This window comes from Camarhynchus parvulus, chromosome 5 (genome assembly GCF_901933205.1).
Source record: "Camarhynchus parvulus chromosome 5, STF_HiC, whole genome shotgun sequence".
Lineage (NCBI taxonomy): Eukaryota > Metazoa > Chordata > Aves > Passeriformes > Thraupidae > Camarhynchus > Camarhynchus parvulus.
In genome coordinates, this window is record NC_044575.1 from 22,515,292 (window position 1) to 22,532,843 (window position 17,552).

General features: G+C 39.2%; 1 protein-coding gene across 17 annotated transcripts in view; it reads left to right on the forward strand.

Annotated features, from left to right (window-relative positions):
• CELF1 (CUGBP Elav-like family member 1) overlaps positions 1-16,609 on the forward strand; it is a 63,114-nt gene extending 46,505 nt beyond the window's left edge. For 11 of the 17 annotated variants that reach the window (XM_030950607.1, XM_030950602.1, XM_030950604.1 and 8 more), the window contains 5 exons: positions 4,001-4,114; positions 4,298-4,483; positions 5,350-5,493; positions 7,160-7,328; positions 13,026-16,609. In XM_030950607.1, coding sequence (XP_030806467.1) covers positions 4,001-4,114; positions 4,298-4,483; positions 5,350-5,493; positions 7,160-7,287 — 572 coding nt within the window. In that variant the 3' untranslated portion in view covers positions 7,288-7,328; positions 13,026-16,609. Of the gene's footprint in view, positions 1-4,000; positions 4,115-4,297; positions 4,484-5,349; positions 5,494-7,159 lie in introns of all 17 variants that reach the window. The other 6 variants (XM_030950595.1, XM_030950599.1, XM_030950597.1 and 3 more) reach the window with 3 other exon arrangements.
• The last annotated feature ends 943 nt before the right edge of the window (positions 16,610-17,552 follow it).

Consider the following 17,552-nt stretch of genomic DNA (forward strand, 5'->3'; position numbering starts at 1 on the left):
TTTAGGACTACACTCAGAGTGGAATGAGGGGAAGCCTCAATGTGTACAGACACATTCAATCCCATGATACTTCCTGTAATTATACAGCTTTTTGGCTCTTTAGTCTTCAAGTAAACTTGAGATTCTATTTTGATTAATATTCATATGTGCATTCACTCTGTATGTGTTCACATAGAAGGGTGTTGGGCTCCACACAGAAAACATCTGTCCCTCCTGAACCACACCCAGACCTTGAAGAAATTCAGTATATAGCAGTTCAGTACCATGTGTTAGTAAGTGCCTCCCTTGTCTGAGGGACATATGGCAACATCTACTGCGATAACCTCTTAAACCTAACTGCAGATGAGATGACTAACTCCTTGACTTCTCTCCATCTGTCATCCAAATGTTCACCTGATGCTTACTTGGACATCTCTGCTCAAATTGCATAATTGGTGAAAAAATCCAGACAGTCCTTCTGCATAGTTGCTTTCTTGACTTTCATCTGCACTGATACCATATGTATCTTGGGGAGCTTGGAAGTCTACACAGTGCAGTCCATGGACTTATGGATGGGTTACATGTTGGAATGGTGGAAGTCAGACATGTTATGTATTGTTGTTGTGCTGTCTTCCTACCCATTTCAGACAATTTTCTTTAGATAGTTCCAAGCACTATACAAGTTGTGTATTTTGGTGTAGGATGGGGTGAAGTAAAACCTTCAGCCTTGCTGAAGATCAGCTCTTGGAACTGAACAGTCTGCTGCTTTATGTAGTTGATGTTGCAGAGACCGTGGCTGTAAATCAACTCAAACTACTAGCTTGTGAAAGGAACATCCAAGGAAGTACTATAGAAATACCTCAGGTTAGGAGTGTCTTGTCTACCATCTTTTTGACTCAAGCACTGATAAGAATTATCTGCTTCAGAGGAAAATTGAATGGTTGCAAACACTGAGGTATGTTTCTATTTCTCTTCCTTCTAAAGGCAACCTCAAAGCTTAGATGATTTTCCTGGCCTTGATGTGTCTCTGGCAAAATTGTTTCTAGAGATAGCAGAATATTTCTGGTTTTACTGGAACTAATCCAGGTACAGTTCAGTCAGATTCATTGCCTGAATTTAACTTTTCTTCAGGTCATTGATTGGATGCTACATGACTGAATTAGGACAGACTTAGTATTCTCTCAGTTTACCTACCTCTATAAGTTGTTATTTGATGTCCTTGTCTGAGTTTCATTTTCTTTCTAATGATATGTCATTCAGTATCTTTCCACAAAGTTGTTCTTTATTACATATTCAAATTTTATTAAAACCTTCTTAAGCATTTTCAGCTATTTCTGTTAGAGTTCACCTTTTTGACTAGATATAACTCAGTATATGGGTCTAAGAAAACATAACCACAGCAGCAAGAAAAAACCCCAACAACCCACCAAAAAGTGCACAGAAACAACATTAAGAATTAGAGATAAAGAACATGTATAAAACAATATTGATTTCCCATCCCCATTGCTTTGTTCTCTTTTCTGATCTAAAATACAACACAAGAAAAACAGAACAGAAATGATGACTGGAACAGTGGACCTCCTTTGCTATTAGGAATAGTCTGAAAAATAGAAGACTGACATATGAGGATATGATTACAGCCTACAAATACATTAGTGTTGTGATGAAGATGAATAGGAAAGAACAGACATTAGATATTTCAAGAACAGAATAGCAGGATATCAGGTCAAGTTGTCACCTGATCATTTAAAAATAAAAACCAGATTTTTCTTAGCATAGTGCATGATTAAATTGCAGAAGTTGTGCCTTAGAGCATAGTAGAGTCCAACAATTTGGTTTTCACATTGTGCTGAAATTAATGAATGAAAATTGTAACTTTATTACAAAGACATTGGCTTTGGCTGAAAAAATCCTAGATTCACAGATGGTATATAGGCTATATGCAGGAAGCATTCCTTTGTAATTGCCCTGTATTTCTGCTCTACTTTTAACTTATCTGCCTTTTGTTATCATCAGAAATGGGATGCTATCTTCAATTCCTATGTACACAAGATAAAGAAAATACAGACAAGTCTTTTGTTTTCTCGGCATTTTCAGTACTAAAGCATTTCTTGTTTTGCCTGAAGAAATTTCTGATAAAGGCAGCTAAACTAAAATAACTGTTGATCAGTTTTTTGTAGTGGTTTAACTTAATTTATTTAAAATCCCAGTCTTTTAAAGTAGGGAAGGTACCCATTTTTCCCTCTCACTTTTTTCTCTAGCCATTTCCCTAGCTGCTGCTATTTTATTTGGGATAGGTTTGGACGAGTTTTTAAAATTATGTTCTCATCTGTCAAATATAGTGTCTTTTTGAATTATAAAGATCAGCAATGAAATGTTGCAGAAACAAGTGATATTCTAAAATCAAAGTAACTGTATGATTTCTGAACTCTGCCTTTTATTCAGTCAGCTGTGCTACTTTTTCTACCAGCTTGAGGGTTATCCTGTAACTAGTTCCCTGTGTTTGCCCAACATTTAATATGCTACTGATAGTAAGACAGGAAGTATATCCTTTCATCAGAGTAAGCATCTTAAAATAGTTTGGGACATTGTCTTTCAGTTTTTGATTTAACAGGACAGTTTGTCTTAACAAGTTCTGGAGGAGGTTTGTCATTCCATCTGTTATTACAAAAAGTGGTATGAAGCACAGCCCTCTGGTTGTCATGCAACCTTTGGTTAGTTACAGCTATTTAGTTAGGGGGTTGTTAGGTTGTATTCCATTTAAATAGTTCAAATATCCCACCCCAGCAGAAATGGTAGATATGTAGTGTGGGTGAAACTGCTTGAAAGATGCTAACAATTCTTTCAAAAGTTTTAATGGATGTATGCAGCATAATTAAGAATCACAAAAACATGAAGAAAACTGAAAATGCCTCAAATTCAGTTCTTCTCTTACATCCTTGGTCAAACTGATAAATTCCTCCTGCAAACAGATTACAAGATACCTCTACAGCATCAGTCTTCAGTATCTTTTAATTTTTAGCAGTCATAAATATTTTCTACTCATCTTGTGCAGGAAATATAAATATCTTGGTTAATAGCAATACACATAGCTTTTCTTCTGCAGTAGTGTACAAACCTGTTAGAAAAACCACTGCTATATAATCATAAAAATACTATGCATTTCTTATTCTATCATGTCTATAAATCTTTGTAGCTGACCTCAATGTGAACGTCTTTTTCTTTTGACATACCAGCTTTTTTTTTCTCATGATTTGGATGTTGACTTCTGTAGAACTAACTCTACCTGGTGTAGAATTTGGTGAGCCATGTGAGCTGTTACTGTCCTAGGTACTACATTGGTAGACTTCTCTAACTGAATCAATGTAGTTGAAGATGTTGCTGGAATAGAGGACAGACTATTTATTTTTTGGATGTACATTTCAAGACTTCTCAGTCCTAGCCCCAGCTGTGGCAGCAGGATTTTTAATAGAAAATTATTTAATGTGTCAAAATAATCTGGGCATGTGGTGTTCCTGTTCTGGCAGAAAACCGTATGTTCAGCTTTGTGTAATGTCCCTAGTACCTATGCTGCAGGTCTTTTTCACCTTGAGTGACGTTTCAAGGATATATGTTAATACATAGTAAGTGACTCTTACTTTAGGCAGCAGGAAACAGGGCATCTGCTGGTTAACTTATGTTGAGATACAGAGTTTAGCCAATATTTATATAATGTCTCAATCTTACATGTCTTACACTTACTGACATTATTATTGCTACAAAGAGTAGATGTTATAATGAAGTAGAAATTTTAAAAATGTAGGAAGGGCTTAGAACATAACATATATGCTCTTGTATAAGAACATATAAGCAGTATGATCAATCAAGTTGTGTGGGTTTGGTTTTTTTGTTTTACATAAAGTATTCTGTGTTGCCTGGATCTGTTCCTTACTAGTTTTTTCTACTGGAATAACTTAATGAAGAAGTTGAATTATCAGGACTAAAAAATGTTAGTTGAAGTTTAATTGTTTTATTTTAATAGCAGGTTCCTCACCTAGTTCCAGTAGCAGCTCCTCTGTTAATCCAATGGCTTCTCTTGGAGCTTTGCAGACACTGGCAGGTGCTACAGCAGGCCTCAACGTTAGCTCTTTAGCAGGTAAGTTATGTGTAGTGCTGCCTTGAGGGAATAGCTGATTCCTCATTCCTCAGCCTGTGATAGGTCTCTGGGGTGATTTTTTTTTGCTCCCTGCTTTCTGTAATTGTGCAGAGCATTTGAAAGGTTGTTGGTCTGGCTCAGTGGAAGCACTCAGTCATCTTTTATTTCCTCTTTCTTATACAGGAATGGCAGCCTTAAATGGAGGACTTGGCAGTGGTGGTCTCTCAAATGGGACAGGTAGCACAATGGAAGCCCTCACACAGGCTTATTCTGGAATCCAGCAATATGCTGCTGCTGCACTGCCCACACTCTATAACCAGAGTCTCTTAACACAGCAGAGTATTGGTGCAGCGGGAAGTCAAAAAGAAGGTAGGCAGAACATTGTAGAAACGACTTGAGATGGGTTTTCAAAAGGGCAAACTTAGCCCTTGCACCTACTTTACCTGCAGATTTTTTTAATTTGGTGTCATATTTTAGAATCTAGGAGTTACTGAAGATAAAAAAGGTCTGTGGGATCTTTCTACTAAGGGCTGCCCAAAGTAGTTTTTATACAGGATGTTTCTCATGGGGTTTTTCTAGTCTTAACTGCTTCCTTAATTGTACTCCTGCATGTTCTCAGAGGGAAGGAAAATATGAGTCTACAGCCTGACAGATCCCACTGTCAGAGAATCAGATGTGGTTTTGTTAATGCTGTTTTCTGGGTCCTTCACCTCTTCCAACAGCCAGCTACTTATGCCAGTCTTTTCACTCTATAGATTCAGGTTAAATTTAATATGTAATGTAAAGTAATGTAGCATGTAGGAGTAAGTTCCCAGCAAAATGTTTAGAAGAGAATCTGTCAGATTACAAACAATGTGATTATTTGTATTTTGTTTGGAAATTTACTTAGTTGCTTTGGGACCACAATTTTTGCATAGCCATTTTTTGTTCAGTCACTATCTAGCTTTCAAACTTACTGTTCAGTTGTCATTACAGCAAATACCTGTGAACCAGTTTGGCACAATGTGTAAAGTACAAACAAAAGTGGTCAGAAAGAGCTAGAATTATTTGAATGATCAATCCCAGCAAAGGGTCATGCTCATTTATTCTGGAACCAAGTGCTTTGCAGTACTGTGCACAGCAGTTTCATTGTTTTATCTAGAAAATCTGTCTTGACTGGCTCATCCACCTTTTTTTGTGCAGTGGGTATGTGGTATCCATACTCTTTCTGAATTTATTTTCCTACTTGTTTGAAGGTCCAGAGGGAGCCAATCTGTTTATCTACCATCTTCCCCAGGAGTTTGGGGATCAGGATCTGCTGCAGATGTTCATGCCATTTGGAAATGTCGTCTCTGCCAAGGTTTTCATTGACAAGCAGACCAATCTAAGCAAGTGTTTTGGTATGTTGGATCTACAGCTTCCTTCAAGGGGAAGCAGTGGGGCAGACATTGATCTCTTTTCTCTGGTGACCAATGACAGGACCCAAGATAAAGGCCTGAAGCTGAGTCAGGGGAGGTTTAGACCGGATATTAGAAAAAGGTTTTTCACCCAGAGGGTGCATGGGCAGTGGAAGAGGCTCCCCAGGGAAGTGGTCACAGCACCAGCCTGACAGAGCTCAAGAAGTGTTTGGAAAATACTCTCAGATGGACAGTGTGATTCTCAGGGTGTCCTGTACAGGGACTTCAGTAATCTTTGTGGATCCATTCCAACTCAGGATATTTTGTCATTCTAATAAATCATTATCTGTAAAAAGGTGGCTTTTATAGTAATCTCTTTTTCAGTATATTTCCTAGTCTAACTATTAAGTAAGTAGGGAATCTCTATATATCCCTAATAAATGAATAAACCGAATGCTGCTTCCAGCAATAAACTGTATTTTCCTGATTTTCAATGTGACTTCTTGCTTTTCACAATTTCTTTCTATTGGGCCCTATTATGGTGTTCTGGGCCTAGATATTTCTCACTGAGATGAGCTCAGTTGGTTAGAGTGCTAATAATGCCAAGGTTGTGGGTTCAATCTCCTTTTGGGCCATTCACTTAGGAGTTGGATTCCTTGATCCTTTTGGATCCCTTCTAACTCAGACTGATATGTGATTATTATTTGTGTTTGCAGACTGTAATCCTGAGATAGTTCTTCCTCTTGCCTCATCCTATCTTTTCAATAATTTCAATAATGATTTGTATATATTACTCACTACATTATTGTTATCAATTATTTCTGTTTATATCTTTATAAATAACTGTTGTGGGTACCATATTGCATTTTTGTAGTGCTGTAACCTCTCATGACTGTTTTGATAGATGGAGATTTCTTGTGATGGATTAGGAGATGTATGCCCTTTCTCTATGGTTTTGATAGCTTTGTGTCTACATAAAATCATGGATTTTTTCCTATTTGAGCCAAGAGATGTGGACAATCTGATGATTTGTGAGAGCACAGATATATGCTGATCATTCAGCTGTAACACCTATATATGGACACATAGCCATTGACTGGAGTGGGAGTTATTCTCACTCCAGACATTGAGTGGAGTTATTTAAAATAGGCTCCTTCCAAACTCTGGAGAAGTTTATTTTCAGGATAATTTTTTCCAGGAATGATATGCAACCTCCCATCTGAGAGCAACCTAAACACAATAGTGGTACCAGTGCTACCCTTCCTTGGCAGCTATGTCGTTCCAAACATACCTTCTCCCATAATGTCATGAGGGTGATTTCCATCTTGTGTCTTAAATGAGCTTTTGCATCTGGATGAACATTTTTCCAGGTTTGGTTTTGTCCCAGGTATGAGTTCTTATAAACAGCAGTACTTATTTTGTTGATTGACTAAAAAATGTTAATTTCCTGAGCTGTGTATATCTTCTGGCCGAAGTTCCATATGTCAGAAAGCAGTGCTTGTTTGAGAGCCTTTAGAAGCTGTTATGAGGAGTCTGAAACAATTGTGAGCTTCTGAAAGTGGCACTTCATGCAAACCTCTCTGACCTTGTGAGGGCCTGCATTTCCAGTTGTGAGTAGCCGTTTTGGGCAGCTCTGGCATGGGGTAACTGTGTGTTTTCCTCTCCTCAGGTTTTGTAAGTTACGACAATCCTGTCTCTGCGCAGGCTGCCATTCAGTCAATGAACGGCTTCCAGATCGGCATGAAGCGGCTGAAAGTCCAGCTCAAGCGCTCCAAGAACGACAGCAAGCCATACTGAGCACCCCTCCCCTCCGGGACTGGAGTGAGAAGGATCTTCTGGTAAGTTGGAGAGGAGCGCACTTAGTGATTCGAAGCCCTAAGGCTGTGTTTTTACAGTCCTGGAAGCTGATCCATGCCTTCTATCTGGCACATCTTCCCTTGAAGACACTGCTGCAGCCTCTGCTGAGAATCCTGCTTCGGATGGAGGACAAGTTTGTGCTTTTGTTTCCAGTGTTTTACTTTGGAGTTTAGGTGCCATATCGCTGAGGTTTTTTTGTTTAGTTTAGTTTTGTTTTGTTTTTTTTTTCCTCCCTTATTTGAAGTTTGCTGTGTTTGTAACCAGTGTGTGTTGAGAAGGACCAATGCCAGCTCCTTGGGGTGGGGAGAGAAGGTTAAAGGGAGCAGCAGAAACTGACACCACACTGCCTTGGGGTAGAGAGGAGAAGGGAAAGCAGAAATAACACAGAACAGCTGATGAAAACAAAGATGGGCAAGGAGAACAGAGAACAGAGTCCTGGGTGAGAAAGAATCGACTCCATGTAGCCTTTGTCATGCCCCATCTGCTCTTTGAAATTTCCTTAACTGTATGCCACAGTGGGGATTTAGTAAATCATCTCTAAAGCAGGAGACGGGCTAAAAGGGTGAACACATTAACAAGCCAGAGGAAAACTGCAGTGATTTTTTTTTCTTTGCTGTATATAAACTAGGGTTTATATAGCAGTGTGAATGTACACAGCACTTTATAAAACCATTAGATAATGTCTCTGCCCAGAAAATTTCACTCTCTGTCTACAGTGGAATATTAATGAGATGCAGTGAATTTCTCCATGTATAAGAAAACTTAACCTATGTACTTCATCTAGGTTTTGTGGAAAGGTAGAGGCAGCTTAGTCATGAATACATCTGGGTCTGAAAACAATAAACTTTAGATCCCTGGTAACCTGCAGAAATTTTGATGATTTTTCTTCTTAACAGTTGATCACATTACCCATTTCTGTGGAATAATGTCCTTTTTTTGCAGAGATTGCTATGAATTCCTTTTCATAAGCATAATGTAAGTGCTGATTGTTTATTGAAATGATAACTTCCTGTTTTGTTGGGGTTTTTTGTTGATTTTTTTTTTAATGAACAAAATCCATGCGGTGACTTGGTCTAGTAATTAGGTGTATCTCTCTGCTGCAGTTTTCCTTTACGGTGGTGTGTACCAGTGCTAAACAGGCTAAACCAGGAGCTGTGGAACCAGAGTATTGAGCCATTCAGTCTTTTTCTGCCTTTTGGTACAAGCTGTTATCTTTTATATGGAAGGAAAATGGAACGCACCCCTTAACTGAACACACACTTCTGCACACCAGTGAAATTGCTAGTGGATTTCTAAGGGCCTTTGATATTCACTGGGTTTAGGGGGCTCAAAGGACTTTGACACTCTGGCCTGAGCTGTTTCAAGAAATCTGTGTAGAGTTCCATTTTATAACCACCAAAATCCACCTCTGTCACAAGAAGAAGTTTACAATTTCTGTGTCTTTAACAGAAGTTCGATTTACCTCATAATATCTCTTTTTCCTTGTTTTCTTTGTATTCCTGAGTTGTAAGGCTGTTTCCCGGGACTCCAGCGAACACTGCAGTCTGGGAGCCAGCTGCTAAATTATGTGTGTGGGTCAGACGTGGGGTCAGGACTTTGTGTTCTGCTCCAGCAGGAGGAGCACTAAACCCATCAAACCTGAGATCTCAGGTCTGAATCCCCACTTGTGTGCCGTGATCTGCTGGGAATCTTGGGCATTTCCAGGGACTGGGCCCCCTGGGACCTCAAACCTCAGAATTACAAGGCCTGATATGTAACATCCGAGGGGAGCCCTTTCCAGTTCTTAAATTGAAAATCAGACAGTTAATGTCAGTCTGTCCATATTGATGGCAGACAAATAAATCTGTCAGTATTATTTAAATAATTTTGTGGTGGCAAAGTTTCAAAGGCCAGATTGCCAAATTTCCCAGTTATGCTGGCATGTGGTACCCTTCTATGTTAATTATTTGAATCTCTCTAGAAATGTAAACATACACTGAAGTGAACCATGTACACTTGAATTCTGCACCATAGGAAAGATGTGTCCTGGTTTTCTGAGAAAAGAATGTTGGAGTGTGAAGGCCTCCAGGGTGATAATGGGATTTTTTTATATATATATATATAAATTATATACTTTTCAAAAAAAGGAAAAAAAAAAAAAAAAAAAACATAGTTGGGAGCAACTGCTCCAAGTGCAACCTGCTGTAACCAAGAATGTTGTTTCTATTTTTATAGAAGTTTTATACCGCTCCAGGGTGGAGAATATTTATTACCTAAATTATTTCACTGGAAAAAAAGGCCAGGGTTTTGTAGAATCCTGAATGTGATTGTTTTACACACATAATGATGTGCATGATTGAAACTACTGATTTTCAGTGGCCTGTTTGCAGCCCAACAACTGCTAAACAAGGAGGATGAATGCTGTGAACCAGTGGAGGAGAGCACTGTGCTCTGGGGTCTCTACAGTCACTCTTACCTTCTTTGCATCCTACCCCACTGTACTATCCAAGACCTTTGTCCTGTTTTTCTTTTAACCTGATGCTCTGGCCTCTTTACTAGTCATTTCAGTTGCCCAAAATTAGATATTTTAGCTTCTTCATCCCATACTGTGTCCTTAATACTGTAACTTACAGATCAAGCTTGGCACAGTTGCAAATGGGTGCAACTCCTATTAATTTTAGGAGATTCACCAGTTTACTCTGTGGCTTAGTTTGATCAGTGACTCCTCCCAGACATAATCACCTTAAGACACCTAACTTGGGCTAGCTCTTGTGCCTTACTGGCGTAACTATAAGTATTGCCAAAAAGAAAAAGAAAATCAATCTATGCAGGTTAAATTTTAAAAGATGTGATCCTCAGATGGTTTGAATCAATGCAGTTCAGCTCTCTGAACGCAGTAGAGCTGCATCAGTTTTCACCAGCTGAAGATGTTGCCCTTTTTGTGTATTTGTTTCAGATTTCACTTTCTTGGTGTATCAATGTGTATGTTGCCAAAGTTAATAAATGTATCAAGTTTGTGACTTGGGCAGATTTTTTTTTCTGATAACAAAACTGATCAGATAAAGTCAACATTGCTGTGTCTGTTTGGTGGCTGCTGCTGATTGTGGGGATTTAAGCTGCTCTTGCCTTTCAGTCTTAAGCCAGTTTTCTTCCTCACTTATTAGCAGAAAAGTCTGGGATTCTGGGGACTTGGGGCTTTTAAATTTTTAGTTCATATCATGTTCTCATTTAAGTGCAAATGAAATGAGTGTCAAATGCTCTATTTCCTGGATAGTAAGACAAGAGTCGGGGGAGTTCAAATAAACTGCAGAAGGTTGGCTGAAGCAGCCACATGGACAAAGTATGCTATATGCTTAAAACCAAAGAACCTGATTTTCTACAAGAAAAGCTAAAAGAATTTCTGATAAAATAGAATTCCTTATTACATGTGCCACCAGGAAATACTTAAAATATTTTCAGTTTACAAGGTGGAAATGGTCTACTTCATAGATTTATTCTTTTTCTCAGGAGATACTTGATTTTACTGCTGTAATAAGGTGAAAGAATTATGAACTTAGTCTGATACTGATTAGTGTCAGTACTATAGTAAATGAAATCATCATTTCTTCAGTCCCCTAGATAATCAACAGTCCAAAATAGGATAGGTCTTTGTAGTTTAGCTTTTTTATACTACAAAGCTGGCATTATTAAACAATACCAGCTCAGAAGACTCTCACTGGCAAATGCATCTATCAGGAAAAAGCTTTTCACCTGAATACTCAAAGTCACATATGATAATTTTATCATGCAAGCTGAATCTAACTGAAGTGGTAATGGCTGTGGATTAGGGAAGAACAACAAAGCAGAATGAATTTGTTGTATTTTATTTGAAAATACCTAAAACCAACGTGGATAGAGGAAATTGCAAATGAAGGGTGCAACTATGAACAGGTAAAATGCTTTGAAAGCTTCTTGTTGCAGACATTTAAACCTAAAGATGATTGATATCCCTAGCATACCTGCCACAAAATATAAAACACAGAAGGCAGAATTATCATTTTTGTGAGAATAAAACAAGGACAAACTGGAATAACTTTCTCCAAGTCTTTAAGACCTTGTCCAGCATCTCATGGTTGTGTTTTTATAGGCCAGTCTTTCCATAGGGCTTTGATAAAACTCAGTCTTTGCCCTCAACATAGCTGAGAGAAATATTTGAAAAATCTAGATCAAGAAAATCCCCAGACAGATCACACAGAGGGTATCAGTGGTGCATGCTAAGATGTCACTTGGTTTCATGCTTCTTGTTGTTTCTCATGCCTCAGTTCAATGTGAATTTGCTTTCCTGATTTAAAAGTGAAATCTTGCACCTATCTGCAAATTATTTAGAGTATTTCTTGAATACAGAAACAAGTGCAAGAGTTGCATTGTACTCTGTTCACTGGAGTTGGTTTAAACTCTGGACTAAAGTCCTTTCCCTTTATTGGAAAGCGTGAAAAGCAAATTAATCTCAGCAGTTCTACTAAGAGGAGTATTGCTGATTTAGTAGACAATGTGTTTCTTGTTGCTTTGGAATGAGAATCAACACTTGCTATTCTCAAATTGTTAGATAATATGCAAATCTCATCTTGTTCTAGTCTGTAACCAGAAGCTTGGAAATGTGATGAAGATTAAGGCCACAAACAGGAGCTAAAGGGGAGTTGGGGGTGTGGGGAGACAGAATAAGAAAACAAACCATATCCTCTCTCTTCTGCCTCCCGCTCTCATCCCAAAATGTTCCTTGTCTCTTGCAGCTCACAAGCTGAGGGGAGGGAACAGTGCTATTTATATCATTTAATATAAGAATTATTTTTTTATAAACTCTTCAAGAAAATTTCAGGAAACACATTTTTTCTGCTCATCAAACTGGCAACAGTGACTGTAGAGCTTCTCAGAGCCCAAAATCTCCTCCTCATGAAGCCAGGGAGCTGAGGGCTGTTACATAAAAGGTTGGGAATGGAAAATCCCTGTGCAGGTCTAATGGTATGACAAGTGCTCAGCTAGGACAAGTCTTAACTTGCAGTCAAGTCTTAAAGGAATTCTTCTCTGATGTGTGGGCTTTTTGTCTTATATAATCTTTTTTTTTCCCTTTTCCAAATCACCCACCCCCAGTTACATGGGCTCCTAGGGAATGAGAAGAAACTGTAGCTAAAGGAAAGAACATGGATTTGCTGGGCTACTACTGCCTAAGAACTTCCCATGTTAGAGTGCAAGAAAAGTCTCAAATGTCAAACCACCTGTGAATCCCTTGTGTCCTCTGTCTTGTCTCTCATGGTCTCAGTCTCTGTGGGCAAGTGTTTGCCCTGGAGTCATATTTTTTGGAATCAGTCTCCTGGGGAGGGAGTTTAACTCTGTTCTAGACAAAGGTAGTAGACACACTGGGCACGGGGCATTCTAACCAGTGTGTCAGTAGGCTGTGGAACACTCCACAGACTGGGTGCTGAGAGGGAAATCCAGGCCTCTGCTTCCATTTGGTTTCTGGCAGTTTGATGTTTACTTGGTGTCCTTCATGTACTTTGACTTTTACTTGTCCATCGTTGGCATGTGCTGCCCTTCCCTGTCAACTCCCTTCCCCAGGAGATCTCATTGTAAGTGCCCATTCTTGTTCTCTCTCTCCGTGTTTGGATGTACTGCTCTGTGTAACTCAGTGGGTCTCCCTCTTTCTGGTTTGTTTTTTTTTCTAGATTCCTGCCGTTTGTTCATCGTTGTGCCTAAAGCATGTCGATGTGGCGTTCAAGTACATCGTCCAAATCCTTGTCTCTTCAGCTTCTCTGATGCTTGAACTCTCACCTTTGACCTTGTGTTGACCTTTGATGCTGATGTGTATTTTTATTATGTTTGTTTCTTTTCTTTTTTTTTTTTTTTTTTTTTTTTTTTTTTTTTTTTTTTTTGTGCTGCCAAATTGGTTTTGCTAGAAAGACTGCTGAAGGGGAATATTTAAACTTGCATTTGAATATAAAAGAATTTCTATTTTTCTAGACCTTCGTAAGATAACCACTTGATTTTGTGAATCTGATTCTTTGTAATTTGTCTTCAGAGCAGCCTTGCTAGCATACCTTGTGGAGTATTTGTATTTCTGTGAACATACAGCCAATCACTTTCTAGGCTTAGTTTTTTCTGTGTGCTTAGTTTTAAAAACACAGTTCAAAGAAAAAGTCAATTATATGGTGTGACTCAATCTTTCAGGAGACTTCCTAGTCACATTTTGCTGATCTGGTTTCTGTGCTTGAGGAGACAGCATGTGTTTTTATGAGTTCAAACTTGTGACTTGAAGTGGCATCAGCAGAAAACACTTGAACTACGTTTTCCTCTGATTGTAGCTACATTTTTTGCCCTGACATTTACTGATTTTTTTAATTATTATTTTTATTTTTTCCCCTGCTTCCCTGTGTGATTATCAGTCTGCAGTGAAAATTTGATCAAAATTGGTGTTGTATTTTGTTAAGCTCTGGCATGCTTGGTTTTTTTGTAACTACAATCTCCTCAGCAAAATGTGATGTTTTTGTTTTAATCTTTCAAACTAAGATAGTGCCCAGAAATGTTGTGCATGTTTCCTGCTGTTTTCTTCACACCCTCGTATATATCACCTTCACCTCTCTGTTTTCTATAGTTTGTGCAAAAACTGAGCAATTTAATGGGTTTCAAAGGTATCCTTTAAATTGGTGGTTTTGGTATGACAAATATCTGATCAGAAGCCACCTGAGGGCATCTACCTGTGCACTTAGACTGTCTGCCTGACAGAGCACCTGGACCTTGCTCCATCTCCAGTGCTGTCAGAAGCTCTGAGGGTGCTTGGTTACACTGTTCCCCTAGTGGAAGTTTTGGTGGAAGGGGATAGCTGGGAACAGGAAGGTGGGGAAACTCAGAATATTTCTGTTTCCAAAGCTGTCTGAAGCTAGGGCTCATTTCAAACACTGAGCATTTTGCACAACTCGGCACATTTCTGTGAAGTCCAGCCCTAATCTAATACCATCAGTCAGAGTTTGGTGGCAGGATTCTGGAAGGATCTAGGTTAGGTCATGAAATTAAGTGTTTTAAATTTCCCAGAGAAAGCATTTGTAACACTGATCCTACAACTGCTGGCTCTTTTCCCAAATGACAAGCACAATACAACAGCCTTTGAAGCTGTTACCTGAACAGGGTACCATCCCCAGCTCTCTTTTCAAGGGCCTTAGCTGGGGAATCTCTGCGGAGATTTTTTTAGTTTTTGTTTAGTTTTTAATTGGGTAATGAGCTGAGCAGTTCTGATGGCTTGCAGGATGAACTAGAACAGGTTACTGCTCTCTGGGTAGCAGGCTTCCCCTGCCCTACGTACCATCTGCACAGGTAGAAACTGGGAAGTAGCTTCTAGATGAAGGCACCTGAAGAGTGTGTGCTGTGATGAAGTTTCAGTCAGAAGCAGCAGCAGGCTAATGTAGGTATCTTAACAGTTGAAATAATGTGAAATGGAATTCCAGGAGAAGGGGTTTTGCTGAGAAAACAAGTAAAGTTTGGATAGAAATCTTCATTTTGTCCAGTGTTTGGGATAATGTAAAGATGCAAAGATTGTTTTCTATCCTACTCCTGAGTTGGTTGAGGATACTGTATTCTCACTAGGTGTTGACCAGAGTTGTGAAGACAGTCCTTAATCTGCTTACAAAAGAGAACAATTTGAATATGATACATGTACCTGGGAGTGAATCGTGAGGCTGAATGAAAAAGGGTAGAGACTGGTTTATTTGGGAAGTAGGGTTGGGGGCTGGCTGCTGTTAGTCCCACAGTCTGAATGCACAGGGCTGTGTGCCAGGGGGCACTGATACCCTGCAGTGTGTGGAGGAGCTGCCAGTACATTTCTGTACGTGTGCGTTTGGTTCTGTAAGGAACCTTGGGGAAGCCTGTGGAAAAATATCTGAAGAAAACCAAAATGCCAAATGTTGGGTGTTTCTTTCCTTTCTTCTTTCCTTTTCTTCCTTTGGTTGTTTTAATTGTTCTGTGGTGGTTTTAATGGATTTGAGACAGTGGAGCAGCAGCTGCCTTTCTGATTTTTGGCTGCTTTTTGTGAATAATTTAAAAAGAAAATTTACATTTTGGAGACAAACCTGTGGGCTTTTTTATTGGTACAAACATTGTATTTAACACTAGGGGTTTTGTACAGTTTTTTGCCTTTTCTACTAGAAAACAATGTAAAGTGATTCACAATGTGATGAGAAAACAAATTGCCACTATGACCAAATGTAGAGTCTGTTCTGCAGTTAACGGGATTTAATCAACTCAAAGTCGTGGTTCAGTCGTAGAAATGCTTTTCTTTACCTTGTTTGAGCTGTTCCTTTTTTTTCTTGTTTTGATTTGCAAAACAAAATGTCTTTTTGTGTGAAATTGTGTTGTACTCTGTAGAGAATTACAGATTTTACTTTAATGGTTTAAAAAGCAGAGGAGCGCGTGTTGCTTTTCTGATCTGATCACAGAGTTTGTGTAGTGGATTTAAAAATGAAAAGATTTGTTACAAGTTTGGAACAAGCGAGTATGTGTTAAAGGAATTTTCTTCCTTTTGTGTGTGTGTTTTTTTTTTTTGTCCCAAAGGGCAACTTAAAGCTGTTTTAATTGCACAGACACACCGACAACAAGTCATTTTGTATATGCCAAGTGTGGTACCTTCCTTTGTTTATTTGCTATTAAACTGTTTGAGAAGAGTCCTTGTGTGTTGTATTTGTGTCTTAAGCTTGAGGTTCTTTTTGGGGTTCAAGTGTGAGAAGATGAAGAGAAAGATGAGAGAACTATTTTAGTTTCTTAGCTGTGAGACACAAAAATATTCATGGCCCAGTACCACTTGTTCTGGATGTGCAATATCACCCTGGACATTTATTTCTGTGTAAATGAGCTCCTTTGAGTGGAAATGGAGAAGGTTTTCTGGTTGATATACATCCATTTTGGATCATTTGACATTCAAGTCCCCCTTAGATTCAGAAAAGCTGAGGATCTTGGATAATGCAAACATGTCCAACACTTGGGAGTGAGGAGTGGGCGTATCCAGCCTCACAGAACTGATGCCATACAGCCACGTGCCTGTCCATGCACTTGTGCTTTGGGGTGTTTCAGGGGCTCAATACCTTGGGCAGAGCAGCAGCCTCAGCTCTGCAGGAGCAGCACCAGTGCGTGGTGCTGCATGGGGTTAGAGAGGCACCAGCTTATGCCACTCTCACAAGCTGCACACTTGCCACTGCCTCCTTCCCCTTCTAGGAGCACTGCCAAGCTGTCTGAATCTGTCCTGGTTCTGCAGCATCAAGTACCTGCAGCCCTCAGCGCTCCTCATCCTGGAAACACTACACAGGGAAACTGCAACTGGGTTTGGATTACTTACTAGTGATAAGCCAAGGCTCCCTACTTTGCTCTTAGAACTAAGATATATTTTATGATATCTCATTTCAAATTAATAAAAAGTATTTGGCATAGCCAAAGCATTTCGAAACCTGCCACAAGTTTGACATGATTATTGCCTCTCTCAGAAGGAAAGTACCACAATGGCCATGATTTTGCTGCATTTCTGAAAGCTCCTAAAATTCCCTGATGTTATTCCTTCCTTCTGTCTTGCATCTTGGAGACTTGCAATCGTTTTTAGAACAGCCATGTTTCTCCTTCATGTCCTTTTCCTGTGTAATCTGGCATACTCTGTTTCACCCCATCACTTCCTACATGATTGTAAATCTGAGAGCACTTGCAAAGCATCAGGATTCAGCGCTGCATTCCTTGCCCTGAGCACACCAATTGGGGCATGAGGCACAGAGCCACCTGTTGCAGACTGCCCTGGCATCCCTGCAGTTAATTTGCAGCTGTTGAGGAGAGAGGCTGCAGGGGTTTCAGTTTAGATAGAACTTGAGGCCAAGGATGGAGAGAAACAATTGAATCAGAAAAAGGGTTTGTTTAGGTTAAATGGAAGATTCCAGCTTGTGCAGAAAGTTCACTCACCTTGTCTTACACAATCAAAGCTTTGCCAGCTACATCTTACAGAACTGACATCAGATCTCTCTTGGGTCAGAGGGGCTTTTTATTTTTTTTAAGGTTTTTTCTTCCATTTAAAAGGCCACCACCAATCTGTACACAATCAAACTGCACCCAAGAGCCAGTATAATAATCTCTGAAAATAATCAGCATTTTCACATTGTTGTTACATTTATCAGCATTTGTAGGAAATACATGAAGTTGTAGATGAAATCCTGGTGCTGAATGTTCTAGGA